Source organism: Carex rostrata, chromosome 29 (genome assembly GCF_964058835.1).
Source record: "Carex rostrata chromosome 29, lpCarRost1.2, whole genome shotgun sequence".
Lineage (NCBI taxonomy): Eukaryota > Viridiplantae > Streptophyta > Magnoliopsida > Poales > Cyperaceae > Carex > Carex rostrata.
The window spans coordinates 5,484,359-5,505,588 of record NC_135946.1 but is presented as its reverse complement, the minus strand read 5'-3'; the positions used below and the strand labels follow the sequence as shown (position 1 = coordinate 5,505,588).

Sequence of the window (21,230 nt, the reverse complement as noted above, 5' to 3'; positions counted from 1 at the left end):
CATAATTAAATAAAATACATGGGCTTTTAGGAAAAAGTTGGCAATTACTATAATTCACGTTCATCTGCTGCGGCCTTGTCCAAGCATAGATTAATTTCGGGTCCGTGCCTATGACATAGCGGAGCCCACAGAGCTCACCATTTGAAGTGCTCTGATATTCTGTGGCGTAGAGAGCAGGAAGGAATTGCGTTCAATTTCTACCTTCACAATCACGGTTTCACAAGTTCACACTTCACACTTCACACTTCATGGATATATCTTATCCGTTATCTATTGCAGTGAACACTTTCTGCCACAGACAATCCGAAACAAAAAGAAGAATAAAAAAAAAAAGAGGAAACACAGAAGCGTACCCGAATTTTTTTTTTAATTACCATATTGAAAAATTGAAAATCCAAAGTCGGCTTACCTTTTAAAAAACCATCAGAAATACACATATCTACTTCGATACAATATTGACATATTGATGGAAGGGTAAAATTTTCTTTGGGTTGTATTTTATCTATTTACTAGGTAATAGGAATAATTATTAGATAGGCTCATATCATATTCGTTATTCTTTTGATAAAAAATCTACTCTTGTAAAAAATATCAGAAACTTTTACTTTTAGAAATTAATAAATATTATTGAACATAATAATTTTTTTAATAATTATAAAGAATTTGGACCATTATTTAAATTTAAATGATTATATTTATTCAATGTTTAATTTGTTTCACAATACGTATCTAATAATAACAGATAATTGTTTATGATTTTCTCCAATTTTCACATACTGAAGAGGAAGAAATGAAATAAATTTGGACGGAATAGAAAATATATAAAAAAAAAATTCTATCTTTCGAAATCCTCTCTGCACTTTGTGATGAATGTCCCACTCCATCTCATCTAATCAATCGAAAATGACAAATAGAAGCGCCAAAATGAAAAGATGATCCGCGTCCTCTTTTCTCATTGGCCCTTGCGTACCTCCCACGGACCGTCCCTCCGCAGAAGCATCCTTGTGTCAATTATTTTGACCTTCTGATAGGCTATGTTACCCTGACACTCCTAGGAAGCCATCGTACCCGTGTCCGACACGTATCCGACACCGACACGCCTCCGACGCGTACGATACGTATCAGACATGCCAGCTAGCGTGTCCCTACCAGTCTGATACGGTCTCCGACACTTGGTTGACCCTGCCGATACGGCTTGATACGGGTGGGACACGCCAGCTTGGTGCACCGTGAGCTGTGAACCGCGAGCTGTGAACTGTGTGAACCGCGTGTGGACCAGTAAATTAAACAAAAATTGTTGCTAGCTGCAGGGATCGAACACGGGAATGGAGTTAAATGGAGCGGACTCCGAACCACTGCACCAAATCAATTTCGTGTTATAACGCCGCAGATATTATATTTAATTAAACTTTATAAGAAATTCTTTATTCAAAATTTTTAATATTTAATTTATATAGTAATTAATAATATAATTAAAATAATAAATATATAATAGCCGTGTCGTATCCTCTATTTTTCAGAATTGCCGTGTCGCCGTACCCGTGTCGTATCCGACATGATACCTGTACCCGTATCCATGCAACATAGCTGATAGGTAATGGAAGCCAACTATAATTCATTTTTTTCTAAAGATATAACTAATTAATTAAAAGAATGAGAAAAATTTAAATAAAAGATTGAACATGCATGAAATATTATATAACATTGGTGTGACTTTTGGCGGATCCATTCCTCCATATCATCAAAAGACAAATTATACCCTACTGTAAGCCAAATGACATCTACATATCCAGAAAAATGACATTAATATAATATGATCACAGATCACTACTAACAGAGGCAGAACTAGAAAAATGAGATAGTGGGGGCTGGATAAAGAAGAGTAGTATAATTTTAGTTTATGATGGAGGCTAATTATAATATAATTTCTCGTAGAAATTGAAATTTTTGAAGAACAAAACTGAAAAAAATTTAAATTTATAGGGGGTTCTTAGCACCCCTTTCCCTCTGTTTACTTCCACCACTGACTACCACCTACTTTCGGTTCGATTCAGCTAATTTTACAAACCATGCGTGTAACTGATATGCTCCTTCTATGGAATCAAAAAAACTTTCATCTTTCTAGTTCATTAAAAATATATATTACTTTTTTAAAAATAAAATTTAGAAAAGTAGACCGAAGTTATTGGTTTTGCCAGTCATGATAGCCAAGGAGCACATTTCTGACTTCAATACGGGCAGAGGGTGTCCAAGATTCCACTCTTCTTCGGCTGCTAAGTCGTCGCCGTCAATTGGTGGGTAGGTGCTGGAATTTGAATTGTGACTGACTTACGGGGCCCACGGGTCGGTAATGGAATTTAAATTGGTTTTGATCGGGGAATGAGGAATTCGTGTCTATTTATTTAGACGATGCCATGCATTACGAGGAACAGATCAAAAATTGTCCGGATTATCTGCAATAGTTTTGTCTTTTATTGAGCCATCTAAGGAAACTTACATATATATCTGAAACAGTCAGATCTAAATAGAATGATGTAGATCGTCTGTATGGTCCGTATTCAATTGGAGAGGATATATAGAAACCTCGACAAACGAGTCCGCTGCTCTGCGCGCTCTACTTTAGATAGTTAGCAGGTTATAAACCTTTTTTTCTATTCAATTGGAGAGGATAGAAACCTGGACAAAGGACGAAATGATTTGACTTGAATATATATATAGCATCAAATTCCTTCAGATTCATGCCAAGTTAATTAGTCACCAATTCTTGAATAGGAAAAATGAAACTTTATTAAAGATAATGACATAATTTTGAGCATTTAGAGGAATGTATATATTTTTTCCATTCAAGCTTCTACACAACAAAATGTAGGTACAATCAGTAAAGAATAACAAAATAAGCATTTATACATCATGTCATAAAGTTTGTACAATATGTAATTTAATCATTCGCTCTCACGTGCGCGCTCTCTCTCTCTCTCTCTCTCTCTCTCTCTGAGCTGTTAAAATTGGATCGGAAAAATACCTAAGTAATACCTAGCAAACTTTCTAGGCATCCTCCTCCTGTAGAATTTGAGAGATAATTAATAACAGTTGATATTATAGGATTTACAAAAGAAAAGGAAAATTTTAAATATATAGGATCTCTGAAGATTTATAATTAGATTGATATAATAACAGTTGATATTATAGGTAAGTGACTTAACCCACCAAACACTACTTGACTCCTGTTTAGTTCAAGTGAGGTCACTTCAAATTAAATCTAACTGCAACCTCATCCCTATTCTAGTAAACAATTAAATAAAGCTATTAACTTTCGGTTTAGTGCCAGCACAAGATTCAGGTACAATGCTGGTATGAATTCCAAAATATACCAAAATATGCCTTTTATATTTCATTTCATTTTAACTCCTTTCAATCAGGTCTCCAGACAGGGTAAATTTGTGAAGTTATGGTTCAATTTAGCACATTCATGTTTCAGAAACAAGCATAAAATAAATAACACAAAAGAAGAAAAGAAAACATTTAGAGAGAGAGAAATTTGAACCTCAGACAAGTTCCTATGGTACCGAGAGTGTAAGCCCTGAGATGGGGCCCACGCAGGACCTCCAACAGGTGGACTAACTGACGAGCTGGCACCATCCCTCTCTCTGACGAATTTGTATCCTCTGAGATATCTCAAACTTTGCGTGACTTTATGGAAAATCCCAACTGTTTAAATACGTTCTGCACGTATCTCAAAGCACACATAATACTGACCCCCTACATCAACCCCGAATAGGCACCGGACACATCTGTCACACAAAAGTTGAGACTACTACTCACTATCCTTTCTCTCTCCTCATCCCAATTCACAGACGAGCTGGCCCCACCATGGACCGGCCAGTGCCCCCCACTTGTAACAAACTCCCCTATCGGAGGCGAAGGGGTAAACTCGGTAAAACCACTTTCCAAATCAATCGGACTGGAGGCAGTCCCTACCCTTGAACTCGATGCTCCGTTGCGAGGGAATTGATGTGTTGGTACTGATACCGGCGGTGGTACATGACCCGGCCCAAAACCCAATACCGGAGGATCGAGATGCATTAAAGTCAACCATGCATTAGGATTCTGTAGACCAGGTGCACCTAAATTCTGGTGCAAATTGGGCCCAACAATCGGACCAGTTCTTATCCTGAAACTCCTCTGCGGGTTACCAGCAACTCCACTTGCAGTAACTGGAATTCTGAAGCCGGGAAATGGTTCCTCTGCTGGATTTAGGTAATTCAATGGCAAAGATGGTGTATTCGTACCAGTAGTAATCGAACCAGGATTAGGGTTTTGGTACGGGTGATAACTAGAGGAAGAGGATGAGGATGAGTAAGCACCGGAACCATGCAAATGTGAATTACTCGTGCTTCCACTTCCGAAGTCTGACCGTGGGCTCCAGTCTCTATATTGTTCCTTTTACATGCTAGTCTCCTTCCATCTAATGCACTATTACCGGGTCGGGTATCCATGTCCTCGTCCAAACCCATCCCAAGTCCACTCGCCAAGTTGTTCAAACTCATCAGTGAACCTGAACCTGACCCGAAAAACAAGTCGTGGCCATGACCGTCACTATGCGGGTAGAGCCTCAGCTCTGACGCGTCAGAATTTTGCACCTGAGATGGCATATCAGAATTTAAATTTTGTATCCTATTTCATTTACTCTTCAATTTACTATCCTGATTTGTACTGCTGTGGTCTCATGTCATGAATCTTATTGTTATTATTTATTTTTCTGAGGGAGTGAGGGGAAAAATGAAAAAAATGATTATAAAACAAATAAATATTTACCTAATTATCTCATGAGGAAGGAAATTATGTTTATCTTTGACAGAAAAAAATTACGTTGCAATACTTTTTGTTCATTATGTATTGTTGTGTTAAACAATCAAGACTCAATTAGGTTTTGATTTATTTAGGTTACTGATTAATATTAAATAACTAATATTAATTTGTTCCAGTGACTAGGATAATATATTCTGTTGTTGTGGGAGAGTTAATTATATTTGTATCTAAAAAAATATTAGAGTTATGAAAAATAAAAACACAGTCCACTTTTAAATTAATAATAAAATATAGTATTTTCTTAGTTTAAATAAATGAATTAAAATGCTTATTTGATATCACTGCAATTCGCAAAAAATATATACACAAACTTTTCACACAGATCTTATTTACGCAAACTTCATATCCATTATATTAAAAATAAGAAATGCGTTATTTTTTCCTTCTTAACTCTACAATTTTGCCATTTGCTTTTCTAAGGCTCAAAAATCTTTAAAAGAGTTTATATCAACCAAATCCTTATTCAACAGAACAACAGAATCTATAGCATGGAAAAGGAGAACCAAAGAAAATTTCAAATAAGAAATTAAGAAAGCAAGCCCAGACCAAAGAATTACAAGACAGGAATAATAAAGCAGAATAAATAATTGAAGAAAAAAAAATAACCTTTCTTGTGCCGTTCTCAAGCTTTGGCTCCTGGATGCAAAATCTACAAAAAGCAAACAGAAATCTGGCAAATTTAAGTTATGGAACTTTTTGTATCTACGTTGCTTTACATAATCCTAATTTATTTCTTATAGCATAACTGAACACAAGACTATGAAATTCAAATGTATGGAAATTGTGGTGATTTCTTCGTAGTAATTAATGGTACATACAAAGTAACATACCAGACAATTTCAAATTATTAATGGTACATACTCTATGGGGTATCAAAAGATCTGTTGAATTTACAATCAAATAAAGCATAAAATAAAAACTATTAAAGTTTCTCTTGTATGGGTACCAGAGGGGTATACCAGTAAAACTTTGTATGGTTTCTATTAGTGGAAATCGATGGGAATGATTATACCAAGATTACCATAGAAGTGTCATGGGCATTTTATGAATATAACCAATGAATGAGAAATCCCAATAGAATACATGATATGATAAAGCTAGTTACAGCAAGCAGAGGAATAACATACCTGAACGAAAAAATAACTATGCCAACATCAGGTTTCATCTGAACTTGCATTGACATTGGTGGTGAAACTGAATGGTGTATTCTGGTATGTCACATGGAGCGAATCATCCTCTGTCCTAAACTTCACCTTGGAAATGTGCTTGAATTTGTGCCACTCAGAACCACTTTCTCCTTGGTTTGCAATCTTCAGCAGCAGCTCCTCATCACACCCAATTGTTAGCTTGTGTGTCATTATGGTCGTCAAGTATTCTGGTAGGAATTTCATTGCATAATCACATAACACCATGGACCGTAAAGCTTTAGGGTTCATTACATCATTTAAATTTGGGCAGTTATCGATATAAATATGCGAGATGCTGGGCAAATTTGAAATCCTCGTCAAGTTTGGATTTCTAACAACCCGAATATCTTTGATTGACGGGATATTCTCTACGGTAATCAGCTTATCAGCACCTATAATTTGTAGGAACTCCAAAGAAGTAGCATAGAGCAAAAGACCCTCTGGAAGAGATCTCAATTGGGGACAATCGATAATATATAATTTCATGAGCTTTGGCATGGCTAGTTGTCCCTTATTCCACTGCCACTCTTTCCAATTGGGCATCTCTTCAAAGGATAGAACATTTAGTTTGGGAAATGCCGGTCTAGCAGAACCACTTATTGTATGAACTATTGGATCTCTGCTTTTGATATCTCCCTGCATGAACTCTTCTCCCACCCTCTTGACTGAATATGCACCTTCTATTTGAAGTCTATCCAAATTGGGGAGTTGGCCTAACATGGGAAGCACCTCAAAGCAAGCACAATACCTAATAAAAATATCTCGCAAGTTGGGAAGGCCTGCTCCCAAATTCAACCAATTAGGAAGGCATCTCCCAAAATAACCATCAATCACAATCAAATTTAGAGAACGTGGAGGACAAAGTTCATTTAAAACATCCTCTGCTGATATCTTCTTCTCATCAGTTTGTGAAAGTTGTTCTTCTGAGCTCAACGAGGTGTACTCAAAGGTTAATGTTAGCAATAGATTTTTGCTCCTAAGGTTAGCTCTTTCTGCTATGTTCCTATCAGATACTCTCTCTAAGCCCACTAATGAAAGAAGAATGAGTTTTGATAAAGATTCTAACCCATCTAAGCTACTAAATCCGTCCAAACTATTCTTGTATGGCACAAAGCCAAATAGATGGGATAGATTTTCTAGATTATTTAATTCCATTGGGATTGCCTCGACCTTTGTACCTCTAAAATCAAGATACCTTAGTTCCCGTAGATTACCAATGCTTGGGGGGACATGTGACAACTCTTCACAGCCATAACAAGTAAAATACACTAAATTTCTTAGATTTCCTATGGAATTTGGAATATTTACTAACTTTGTATTATTGACATTTAAGTATCTCAGATGTAGAAGATCACACAAAGAATCTGGTAGGCTTGACAAATTGGATTCGGACAAACCGAGATCTAGTGTGCGGAGATTTGAAAAGGCTTTACACAGATCATCAAGTGGAATTCTAGGTTCAAAATAAATCAATGTTCTCAATCCTCTTTCCTTTTTAATTAATTCAATGTTTACCTCATTTCCTTCTATTGATAGCCTTCGTACTTTCATGGAACCCTCTAACCTAGATAGAGCTTGTCCCCCCTGTAATAGACAGTTCTCTTCTTTTCCTAATTGACAAGCGAAAGACCACAAAATGTCGTGCATTTTGCATTCTTGTTGATTAACGTATGCACCGGTATCTTCGAAAATATTGCGCTGCAGTAATTCTGTATAATACTCATTTCCCAACTCGAAAAAATCTTCCTTATCTTGAAGAAATCCTTCTGCTAGCCAGTGATAGATTAAATTGATTTTGGTAAACTTAGAATCTTCTGGAAAGAGGGAGCAAAAGATGAAACACTGCTTCAAAGGCGGTGGAAGGTCCTCATAGCTCAAATAGATCGCCCGATGGACATCTCCCGGGAGCCCTTTCATAGACCATACGTTGCTTCTAAGAATTGCTTGCCAATTTTCTCTCGAATTACCCTTTGTGCAAAGTACACCACCTATGTTTTTGATGGCAAGGGGCAGACCATCACATTTTTCTACAATTTGCATCCCCATTTTCCGGTGATCTTCAATCTCATTCTCATTCCCATTTGGAAGTACCTATCATATAATTATATGAACTTGAAGTTAGTAACTTTGAATGTTTCTATAACTGAAGTCTTCAAAATTAATGCCCAGTGTATTAAAAAATTTAGAGGTATAACGATTAAATAATATATATCAAAATTAGGCAACTAGTTGTGATACATTTTAAACACTACATAGAACACATTAAAATGTGGTCGGAAGCACAGCATCCAACACATTGTAAAGGAGGAAATTGAATATTGGAAGTAGAGTATAGCCGAGTGTAAACAAAGGGAAACATTAATTTCGCTCAAGACATACTATTAGTTTCACCCACCTTAACTGCGCTGTGTATTTTTATACTTCTAGAGGTCAAAGACATGTGAGAAAGTATGGTCTGAAGTCATTTTATTTTATTATAAATGTACTTTGTTTGATGAACGGTACGAGTTTTTTTTTTTTTAATCAGTGGTGAAATCAGTGGTGCCTCTGCAAATAAAAATCCTAAAGTCAACTTCTAAAATAAAATTCGAAATGAAATTAAGGTCATTCAAAATAGAGTTCTCACCCAAGATACACTAATATCCAGAGGATGCAATATTATGCCGGGGTGTGTTTGAATCAAATGGTTGAGACAAGGGACCATATGCTGGGGTCATGTATATACTCCAGAAATTTTTGGAGAAAGTTTTGTGAACTCAGCATACCAGTACTGATTACTGGTACAATACAGTTGACGGGTACAAAGGTCGTCCAGCACGGGCATACCAGTACTCACAGCAAACAATTGTTTCAACAGGGGCATGGCCTATATGGTGTGAGAGAAATAGACATTTTTTCTCAAATGAATCCAAATCGGCAGCACTGCTGGCACGAGAGACAGCAGCACAAATACGTCAGTGGATAGAGCTGCCATGAGAGGAAGGAACAGGGATATAGAGGAGTTTATCTTGCAATTTTTATCTCCTTGTTAATTTAGTGGCGATGTATATATTTTAATTTGACGGCAACTCGTTAGCCACAAACTTGTACAGAATTTTTGTTTATTAATACAAAATGTCGGAGAGCTTCTAGCTCACTGAATGCAGGGCCGAATAATTGGAGGGGCTAAAGTTAGCATTGTGCAATTTTAGTTTTATGAGAGAGGACAACAAACATTAGATTATTTTTCTTTTCTTTTTATTCAAGGACCCTTCTTCCCACCTTCCCTCCGCCACGGACTTAAAAAAATGTTATATTTGACTGTACAGAAGGAAAGATGTGATGTGATGTGACTGTCATGCCGTGACTTAGTCACGTCATGTCATATCACGTGACTAAAATTTAAATTTTCGTGACATGAAAAAATGGTGGACAAAATGTCACCTCATGTGATTAAAATTTAATTTTACGTGACGTGACTAAAATGGTGGAGGACAGTCACGTCATGTGTGGTCATTCTAGATCCTGTGACTATTCGTGTGATGTGATTGATCGTGTTTAATTATTATTTCATGTTTAAATAAGTTCAAAGAAAATAATAACAAAATATAAAGGGTGTGTTTGGATCACCCAAGAATAGAGTTATTCTTGGATTAGTTCCACTATTCTCAAATCTTGGTGATCTAAACACAAATTAGCAAATTGGATTAGTTCAAGAATAGCTCTATTCTACTAATCCAAAGAAATGGTGGGTTAGCAAGAATAGCTCTAAGGGGATTAGTGATATTAATAAAATATTTGATTCCTCTCAATTAGAGTATGTTTAAATATTGAATTAGTATTAAATAAAATATTTGATTAGTACTAAATGTAATATAATACTATATTACTATTAAATAAAATATTTGTGTAAATATTAAATGTAATATAATATCAAATTAGATTACTATTAAATAAAATGTTAGATTAAATATTATATTGTAGTCATTTTTAAATAATAAATATAATATAATATTATTTTAAATGTTAGATTAATATTAAATAAATATAATATCATATTAGATTAGTATAAAATAAAATATTAGATTAAATATAATATAATATTAGTTTAAATGTTAAATGTAATATAATATTAATTTAAAAATTAAATGTAATATAATATTAACTTAAATGTTAGATTAGTATTTAATAACTATAATATCAAATTAGATTAATATTAAATAAAATATTAATTTAAATATTTAATATAATATTATTTTAAATATTATATTAGTATTAAATAAATATAATATAATATAATATTTTTTGGATATTAAATGTAATATAATATTACTTTAAATATTAAATTAGTATTAAACTAAATATTAAATTAAAAATAAAATAATATTAGTTTAAATATTAGATTAGTATTAAATTTAATACTAAATTAAATATTAATTTAAAAATAAAATAATATTAGTTTAAATATTAATATAATACAATATTAATTTAAATATTAGATTGAAGTATTATTGAAAAATATGATGCTTCATATATATTTAACAAGCCATTATAAATATAAAAGTTAGCTAAAAAGATAAAAACAAATAAATCATTATTATATTTCTTCCCTCAATTGTTATTCTAAATCTACAATCCAAACAATATTTTCACTAATCCGGAATAGCCAAAGTTAGTGTTATTCTTGAATTTCTTGGGTTAGCACTATTCTCAACCACTAACCCAAAAATCGCTATTCTTACATTAATCCTTGTACGATCTAAACGTACCCAAAAAAAATATAAGAAATTGTTACAAAATAAACTATTATTAAGAAATAATGTTGTGAAAAAATTTGTCACGTGACGTGTCACATGATGTAACGAAATCAATTTACGTGACATGACTAAGATAGTGGAGGTCAGTCATGTTCTGTTAATTGCAATGTTCATTATTTGGAGGGAGAGGTGTTCAAGGATTTTTAAAGAAAACATTAAAAGCATGGAGGAACTAATAGAAGAAGTGCTAGAACAGTGGAAATTCTCACACTGTCATGCTCATTACAGGAATTTTATGTTTTCCTGTTCTTTCCTGAAATCATGTTTTGTTTCTCTTTTGCTGTTTTTTTTTTAAAATTGCATACTCGATTCAACATTGTTGAATTACATTTTGCAAATCTGGAAGACAGCTTTCATTTTGAAGCCTTAATATCAATACAGCAAATAAGGATTATGATCCTTATTTTTCCTCAAAAAAAAAGTCATGTCATACGGCACACATGCTGTGACATTACTTATAATGGCATGGGTAATTTTCTTATCTAATTGACTGCATTTTTTTTCCATCAAGTATTTTTAAATTAGCACACATTAATATTAATTCATATTAAGGAGATCTTATGCAACTTATGAACAAAATAATATTAATTCAAAATTATGTGAAATTTTAAAGTACCATCTTAGTTTTCAGCAATACCTGTTTAATTAATAAGGACCAGCCATCGTCGTTGGATAACTTCTCCACTCGATGTGATTTTGTTGCTCTCATTCCATTTGTAACTCTTTCATCTCGAGTGGTAATAAGTAACCTACTCCCATGTGCTCCCCTACTCATGGGAGCCCGCAACAGGCCTTCCCAAACTGCTTGGCTCTCTTCCCAAACATCATCGAGAATAAGAAATATTTTTTTTCCCTTGACGAGACTCCCGAGTTTCGGCACCAATATCGATCTTTCATTGGTGTTAGGAGGCTCTTCTCCTGCCTCTTGGATCACACATTTCAACACTTCTACTCCTTTAACCTCCTTTGAGACACATACCCAAATTTTTAACTGAAATTCATCTCCAATTCTCTGATCATTGAAAATCTTTTTTGCTAGAGTACTCTTTCCAATTCCTCCCATACCTATTATAGCAACAACACCAACATTTTCTCTCACACCCTTCTCTTCTTCAGTTAGCCAGTTTACTAGTATCTCTGTATCTTCTTCAATCTTTTCTCCCACAATATCATCTCCCACAATCAAGGGATCAGTTTTGATGCTAATGATTGAGTCCACTCGACGAACTTGATGAGAAGGCCCAGGACAGATTTGTGATTGGGTCAAACCCAGATCAGCCCTTCTCTTGGCAATCTCCTCTAATCTCGAATTTATATCCTTGATTTTAGAACCTATCTCATGAGAAAAGAATGGGTTGCGGAAGCAAGACAGCAAAGGAAAGCCGGCAAGGCGCTCCTTTGCCTTGATCTGAAAGTGGTCGATAACGTCGTCGGCATCATACATGACATCTTTGAGCTGCTTGAGCCAGCGTTCAATGGTCCTGTCATTGCTCTGCTTTCTCTCGGCATCAGCAAGGACACATTGAATGTCATGAACAGTCTCACCAAGCTTCTCAATCTGACCAGGGATGCCAAGCAACATGCCCACCTCATCGGTCACCATTTGCATGAGAAATTTGCTAAAGTTTGAAAGGAAGGCATCGAGTATCATTGCCATGTTTGCTTGAATGAGAGCTGAAGGTAGTGCTCAGAGGAAGGGAGATTGGAATAAACGGGGAAAGTTGATTAATGGGGTAATTTGGAAGTATATAGTTGGTAGCGGGGATGAGCTGGGCAAGGAATACAATTATATAGCATCGATTCTTTGGCACATGTGGAGGCAATCAGGTCTGAATTATTCATTTCCTTGACCCATGCGATTTGAGTAGCTTCCCTGCAACAGTATAAAAGAAAGATAAGTTCACGCTGAGCTGGAAGACAGAGGTTGGAGAGCGATATGACGTTGACCAGCTTTAATATATTGAAGAAGTAATTAAAAAAATAAAAATTTAGTCTACTTCTGAAACGTAGCTAAGCCAGTATGGAAATTTACAGCCTAAGGGCCGGTATGAACCCTGGCCAGAGTTTAGGCAGAGACGATCCACCTTGAGTCGGGACGATATCTTGCGACTCTTGGGCCACAATGAACCACAGCAACCAGTCGGAAAGTTGGAGCATAGAGTAGAAGTTACAGCTTTAATATATTGTAAAAAGTTAGAGCATATTAAGGTTCACTTTGCATAGAGTAGAAGTTAGTCTTCATCTTGTTTATTTTACTATTTGTTTCCATTTTTCCTTATTCAGTTATTTTATTTTCAGCTTCATGGTAATGCACGCCCAAAATTTTTTTACTTGGCACCTAAAAAAATCATAATTAAACATATACCACACTAATCGACATGTTTCAAAACCTACCACCCATGCCTATCCAGCCCGCGCACCAAATTGGAATGGCGCGTGGATGGGGGATGCGCACCGATGGATACCCGTACTAGGGAGGCGCACCGATGGGTATGCGTACTGAGAGGCGCACCATTTTTTTTTTATTCTGTTTTGTGTTTTGAATTTTTGCAATTAAGAATTTTGTTTGGCATTCTAATTTTTTTTTTGGATTCTGCTCTATTTGTTTTTAAACTGAATTTAGTAACAAATTAAATGGCCTTTCATTAATTTGACGTCCAATTAAATGACCTTTCAAAGTGTTTATAGGCATTTTAATTATAGTATACGGACTATTGCAAATCATCGTGAACATGTATAGGTTCATATATAATTTTTCATTTTTTTTTTTGTCGTATGTCATATGAACGTGGCATGCCGTTCTGGATAAGGCCGGGGCAGGCACCAATACAAATTAAATCCATTTGTCCATATATAGCAACTAATTATATATTAGGTGCTGACCATAACTTGTTAATTTCTGAATTGTCTATAAATTTATTTGGAATTGAATCACAAAAAATAAGGAGCCACATATTCCCGATATCTACTCTCTCGGTAACCAATTCCCAATTATTATTTTGTGCTAATATATATAATATGTATATGTTATGAGATCATGGAAAAAGATACTTCACCCGTTACTTTGAGAAAGAGACACATTGCACAAATAGTCAATTCAATAATACAGATCAGAACATTAATTATAAATATATTTGGCATCTTTTAGTTCACCATATATCTTAGACATCAAATGACGTTAAATTGAAAGCGCAAAACTAGACCAGATGAAAATTAAGCCCCTTTTGTTAATTTGACGTCAGATTGAACGACCTTTCATAATTTTTAATTAGGTATTCTTTAGTATACGTGCAGCCCATTACAAATCGTGGAGAACATGTATAGGTTTGTAATTTATTATATATTGTCATATGTCATATATATATATATATATATATATATATATATATATAGAGTACGGCTAACGCGCTTCCTCTAGCATATGAGCCGAAATGCTTCCGGTGGAAAGTTGAAATTTCAAAATCCAAAAAGTCGATCTGAACCGTTCATCTTCTTCTCCATATTAATATCTGTTTGGAGACCAAATTTTACATTTTTCTGAAATTTTTTACTATTTATTAAGCCACTTTGAAAATTGCTGATCCAACGGTGGCTTACCAAACAGTAAAAATCAGAATCTACCGTTGGATCAGCGATTTTCAAAATGGCTTAATAAATAGTAAAAAATTTCAGAAAAATGTAAAATTTGGTCTCCAAGCAGATATTAATATGGAGAAGAAGATGAACGGTTCAGATCGACTTTTTGGATTTTGAAATTTCAACTTTCCACCGGAAGCATTTCGGTCCATATGCTAGAGGAAGCGCGTTAGCCGTACTCTATATATATATATATATTGTTTATCATAACCCGTTCTTAATCCAGCTAGCTGGCATCAATACAAATTTAATCCAGCTGTAAAGAACAACTTATATATATATATAGAGAGAGAGAGTGTGGCTAATATGCTTCCATAAGCACTTGGCCCGAAGTGCTTACGCCCCATTTTCGATTTTTCAAAATCCAAACAGTCGATCCGAACCGTTCATCTTGTTCTCCATATTAATATCTGCTTGGAGACCAAATTTTACATTTTTTGGAATTGTTTTGCTATTTATTAAGCCACTTTGAAAATCGCTGATCCAACGGTGGCTTGCCAAACAGTAAAATCAGGGGTTCACCGTTGGATCAGTGATTTTCAAAGTGACTTAATAAATAGCAAAAAAATTCCAAAAAATGTAAAATTTGGTCTCCAAGCAGATATTAATATGGAGAACAAGATGAACGGTTCGGATCGACTGTTTGGATTTTGAAAAATCGAAAATGGGGTGGCAGCACTTCGGGCCAAGTGCTTATGGAAGCACATTAGCCAGTCTCTATATATATATATATATTACGTGCTAACCACAACTTGTTCTCTGATTCTCTTAATGGTCTTTATCTGTTTATTTTTATAGTAATTTGCAGTTATGATATGCCGTCTCAATAAAGCTTATTTAATTATGTAATTAATTAACTGCATCATAGAGAAACAGTTTGTTATCCGACCTCATCCCTCAGATAATATTTTTGTTTAATCGAATTCCAACGAAGCAAGAGAGTTTAGCCGCCATGATGAAACAAGTTGGTGGCTGGAACTGTGAGAATTTTTGATAGGTGGGTAAGAAAAAAAATGAGCACATGGTGGATTTACTCATTTCAGGTCAATCGTCTTTTAACTTTTGTAAAAAGTTTAACTAATATTTGTACTTTTTTTTATTTTTTAAAGAAAACTATGAAGATAATTTAAAATTGACACCTGAATTTTCATAACTAGTTTTTCAATAGGACCCTCTTTTTTCTAGAAGATATCAGGTCCGACCCTGACTCAGGGTACCCAGGGCGATGGTTTCTGACCTCAAAATCTAAGAGGGCCCAACAAAGTTAGTTGTATATAAGGATCTAAAATAGTATAACATCCCAAAACCCAAGAAGGCCCAAAAATAATATTAGTTGTATATAAGCATCTATTGGTATATTAATTATCTGATAGCTAGTACAGTCAGAATTGTCCTAGATTGGGTCAGGTGCGTGAATCACGGTGCACTCTCTCAACAACACATAGAAAACAAATATAGGGGCAAAAGACTACACATACAAACAAAAGATGTAGTCATGTAGCCATATAGGGGTGTAAACGAGCTGGGCCTTAGCTCGGCTCGTTTATTTTGGCCCGAGCCTGAACTGAGCGAACTGGACCTAGGTCATTCGAGCCAAAAATCCCTGGCTCGCTCGTGACAAGCCAGTCCGAGCTAGCTCGCGAGCTGACGAGCTGGCGAGCTAGACTTTATTAGACTGCTATTATACAAATTCAAAAATATAAAAATAAGAAAAGCTCATTCAAAAAATTTAAGAAATCGTTCAGCAGACACATCTTCAAGCAACTGAAGTCCATATCATTTCTTCTCAGACCAAAAATACATCAATTTTGCATAATTGCGCCTTTGAAAATGGAACTGGACTTAAAATTATACGGGGCTAAATCCTAAATCTACAGTAGCTTAACGAGCCGAGCTGGCCCGGTCCGAGCTGACCTCTGGCTCAGCTCGTTTATTTTGACCCAAGCCTGAGCCGAGCTGGCTCGTTAACAGCTTGGTCCACTACCGAGCGAGCTGTTAGCGAGCGAGCCACGAGCCACGAGCCGCGAGCTTTTTTGACAGCCCTAAGCCATATCAGACAAATCAGAAAAATTGGAATCAACTTGGAGCCTCTGCACACAAAAGACTACGCATACACATGCACGGAATAATCCGTGATAAGAATGAACTTTTTTATTTTCGCTTGATTAAAATCACTAAGTTTTTTTGCTATAAAAATCTCCATAAATAAGCTTGTGAAGATATTTTATTGCCACAACGAAATAGATTCAAAGATTTGCAATCAGTACAATATATGTACATCAGAAGCTTTGATTATCGTTCATGATGTCGATTTGTATACTTGTCATTTATCGTTCATGATATTTAATTTTTTAATATCATATTAACAATGTTATGTAAACTTTTAATTAGTATATCTTGCATATAATCTATTCTAAAAAACAAAAGCAAGAATGTTATTTGTTTGACTTGAATTACTTGAAATAAGTATTAAATTGATATTTGCTCTAAAGGTCACAAAAACTCGGAAGGGCAATAGAGGATTTTGTTATACTGAGCAAATATATACATAGAGGCTATGGCTACATGACTACATTTTATATATATTTAATGTGGAGGTTGTTAATGGCGCCAGACAACAATATCAAGGCCCCACATTTGATCGTGTTATGAATAGGAACTATTGAGTCATATCCATAACATTGGATCGGATTCAATAAATCCGGTCTTTCTATATTTATTAAAAATGAGACACACTTTTTATTTTCATACAACTGCATTTAATAATTTCTATATATAAAAAATTTGTATCTGAATTATGAAAATATATATGTTGCAACTTGCAACGTTTTAGTATCATGACGCAATATCATTGAAAGAGTGCTTTTATTTTTCATATTCTGAATGTTAACTTTCTATTGATTAATTTAGAACTTGCTTAACTATTAGTTTACAAATTTAAATATCTATTGGCATATTAATAAAAAAAATTGTGTATGAAGAACTCAATTTTTTTTTTCCGTCTTAGGTCCTAAAATCTTCAGGATAAGCCCTAGAAGATATATCTAGATTAAAACATGTATTGTTTCGGACACTCATTAATTGTAGAGATGGCAAATCCAGGCCAATATTCCAGCATCAAAGAGATGGACAGGGCTCATTTAATATTCGTGTGGATTCTGGTCGGACAGTCCAGATCTAAGCAAAAATATTATTATATCTTCGGTGATATGGTCAAATTCTTACAAATAGGGCTCTACATGAGTTCCTCCTGTAGCTTTAGGAGTCGCTCGAAAATGTAATTCAATCGCATGTTGTGCAATGTCAAACCCTTGCTAAACTAAAAGGCTAGGATCCATTAGTAGAGAACCAGATATCAGGAACGGTAAAAAATATACATCAGGAAGGGGCCTACGCGCGATACTAACTCAAGCGATATTAATAGTACCACTAATCAGGAACGGACAAATAGCCAATCCTGATTCTAATATTTAGCCATTACTGATTCAGACAATCAAGAACGGTTGTTTACTTTTAGCCGTCACTTATTTATACAATCAAGAATGGTCAGAAGTAAGCAACTGAAAATAAATTGTTTTTTATTTTAAAAAATTATGTTTTATATTTGGCCAGCTACTATATATTTTTGTTGGCCTATATGAAATAAAAAAAAAAACAATATACGAAACAAGCAACAATATATGAAACAAAAAACAATATACGAAACATGAAATGGAACAATCTGAAATAAAGATCAACACATACTTAAAATTAAACATGTTCAAGTTCACCAAATTATAGTAATCCTAAATTATTACAAAATAACACATCCTAAATTATTTTAATTTTTTTCTACTAATAATACAACCTTCAACAAAAATTTACCCTAAAGTGATCGGATGTAGTCCATGTTTGTTTTGTTGTAACTATTGGGAAACAACTGCATTTTTTAAATGATAGAAGAACAAAATTACAATTTTAATTGTGTATTTTTTAAGCAAGATGAATATGCATACCTTTAAGTTTGGAAAAACATCGAGAAAGCGAGTTATTATGTCATGTACAAACAACATGACATAATATCCACATTTCCAACTTCGCGTTGTTGTGGGCACTATACTGAAAACAATTTTAATACAATCAGATTCAAGACAATTTTAATACAATCAGATTTAATACAAAAGAAAAGCTACTGTGACAACTTTAATATACCTCAACCTAACATAGAAAAAAGAAACAAAAGTTACCTTTACATGAAACTACTGTGGTGACAGCTACTGTGAAAAAAACAGCATAACTGAACTCAACATAGAAAAAAAAACAGCTACCTCAACTCAACATACTTAAAAAAATTATCAAACTGTTGCATATTTGCTCACTGTTGACACTTTCTAAGTTGCATAAATCACCACTAGACAACAATTAAACAATAATTTCCCAACTCAACAAACAATGAACAGAGGGCAGTAGACAGAGTATCCACTGGTGCTGATTACCATTGGATCGAACCACACAACCAACAACAGACAAGCAACAAAGGGCCATACCACTGGTACCGCTTACCAGTTAACAGAACCACACAGCCAACAACCGAAACAAGCAACTGTAGGGCGCAAAAAGTTGCACGGCGTCAGGTTAGCTAACGGTGCAGATATTTTACTTGGGTGAGTGAAAATGCTCCCAGCTGGGTTCAGTGCTCTGGCTCTTTGAAATGAACGTGAGCAGGACACCGAACTCAGGAGAAAGCATTCACTGGGGATTTCTTTCTGCATTCCTTCTGGTTCACCCCTTGTGACAACCTACGTTCATGATCAGTTGCCGGAGGTTTTATTATTTTTGATTGTGAGGACGTTTAACTCCCGACGGGCGCAAGCCCCCGCCATTAATTACATCAGAAAGACCTTTCGGGTCAGACTGAACACCTCATGCATTCCAGGATTTATGCCTATTTGGATTGTGAACTGAATAATGGGACTAAAATGGCTCATGTATTGTTTATTTTGGTCACGTGGTTGGTTCTCATTTAACTTTGGATTTATTTTTCGGTCAATTATAATGATGTGTGCATGAAAACATGGATTTTATATTTAAAATATAAGGATATACATGAGAAATATCATTTATGTGTCTTTAATTTGAAAGGAGCATTTAAATATCATTTTTATATTTTTATTCATAAAAATATGTCAAGAAAGGGGGGATTTTGGTCATTTCAGATTATGGCTGAGACATGAATATGTTCAAATGTTATTTAGGATTATAGAGGATTGAATTTAGGTTCATTTGGGACTGATTTGAGTTGATTTGGACTTAGTATGCAAAAGTTATGGTCCAGATTTGCTGAAAACAGCGATTTTTAATAAATCTAAAGAAATAGTAAAAAAATTATAAAAAATGTAAAATTTGGTCTCCAAACACATATTAATATGGAGAACAAGATGAACGGTTCGGATCGACCGTTAGGATTTTGAAAAGTCGAAATCCAAACCGTTGCATGGAGGGGCTATATGCTATGCATAGTATGCTAGCATATTCCTATATATATATATATATATATCAAAATTAGCCTAATTTCCGACTCATTTGTGACTTGCTTTATTGAACTTTCTTCTCATCAACGGTTGAATGTGGCTTGGGCTTGGGCTTGGGCCTTGCTTTGCTCCATTGATACATAAACAATGAATGTATTTCTTTATTACCAGGGTAAGATGTTTGGAATGAAACATTAATTTAACAAAATTCAACAATTCAGCACGACTATTGATAAAATCTGGTCCATCAGATGTTGTTCAGCGCAGTACTGCATGGACTGCGAAACAAAACAATATGATAAAACTGAATAAATTATGCCATACTGTATGTACTGCAAGTTGTTTCCTACGTACTACTTAATATATAGCATGCAAAAATCATTTTTAATTGTGAATCATCTAAATTGTTTATATATATATAACGTCAAAATTGTTTCATGTTAATTTGTAGAAAAATTAAAATTAATAAGAAACCTATTTGCATATGTTTAATTTTAAGAATAATCACTTTTTTCTTAGAAGCCACTGGAAGAAACCAAATGAAATAGCATTTACACTATTTAAAAACAATCTAAATTTAAAAGCGATCTCAATTTCGATAAACATTCAAATGATTGCATCACCGATCTTGACCTTCTGTTAGCTTAAAAAATGATTAAATGTGTCATATTGTTAATTAGAAGTATGAGCGGCTAACATTAGCAATGCAGGTCTTTAGGAAAATCATACATGACTATATACAATTCATATAATTATGTTACATAAGCCAGTTGTGCCATGTACATAAGTTGATACCATCTATTCTTGCTCCTAATCAATTCAAGTTGTTTAGACTTAAATGAATTAATCATTCTTCCCAATTTTTTTTATAGCTTTCTTATTGCATGAGTTGTCTCCAGTAATTCAATTTCCCTCTGACGATGGTGGCTTTTGCCAATGTCAAATTAAGCAATTTTTGGTGCGTGAATGAGCATCCCCAATAGCCTCAATTAACCCTAATTTCATCTATTTTTATTTATATCCACTCAATTATTCATTCACTTATTTATTTATACATGATAATTGAGAATATATATATGTTAATAATTACATTTGTTGTAAAATATATATAAATGTAATAAAAATGATAAATAAAAATATTGTAATTTTTTATTTCAGTTAAATGCATTGTTGATTAATGGTATTAAGTAGAAGACATGAATAGACTAATGTTCTCATTACTCAAATAGTTT

At 34.4% G+C, this 21,230-nt stretch overlaps 1 protein-coding gene across 1 annotated transcript; it reads right to left on the bottom strand.

Annotated features, from left to right (window-relative positions):
* Positions 1-5,573: 5,573 nt before the first annotated feature.
* Positions 5,574-12,649, bottom strand: LOC144546412 (putative disease resistance protein RGA3). The gene is made up of 2 exons (XM_078294948.1): positions 11,490-12,649; positions 5,574-8,147 (listed from the first exon to the last, which is right to left on the bottom strand). Exons 1-2 carry the CDS (start codon positions 12,507-12,509, stop codon positions 6,024-6,026), a joined length of 3,144 nt encoding a protein of 1,047 aa, XP_078151074.1. The 5' UTR covers positions 12,510-12,649; the 3' UTR covers positions 5,574-6,023.
* Between the last annotated feature and the right edge of the window lie 8,581 nt (positions 12,650-21,230).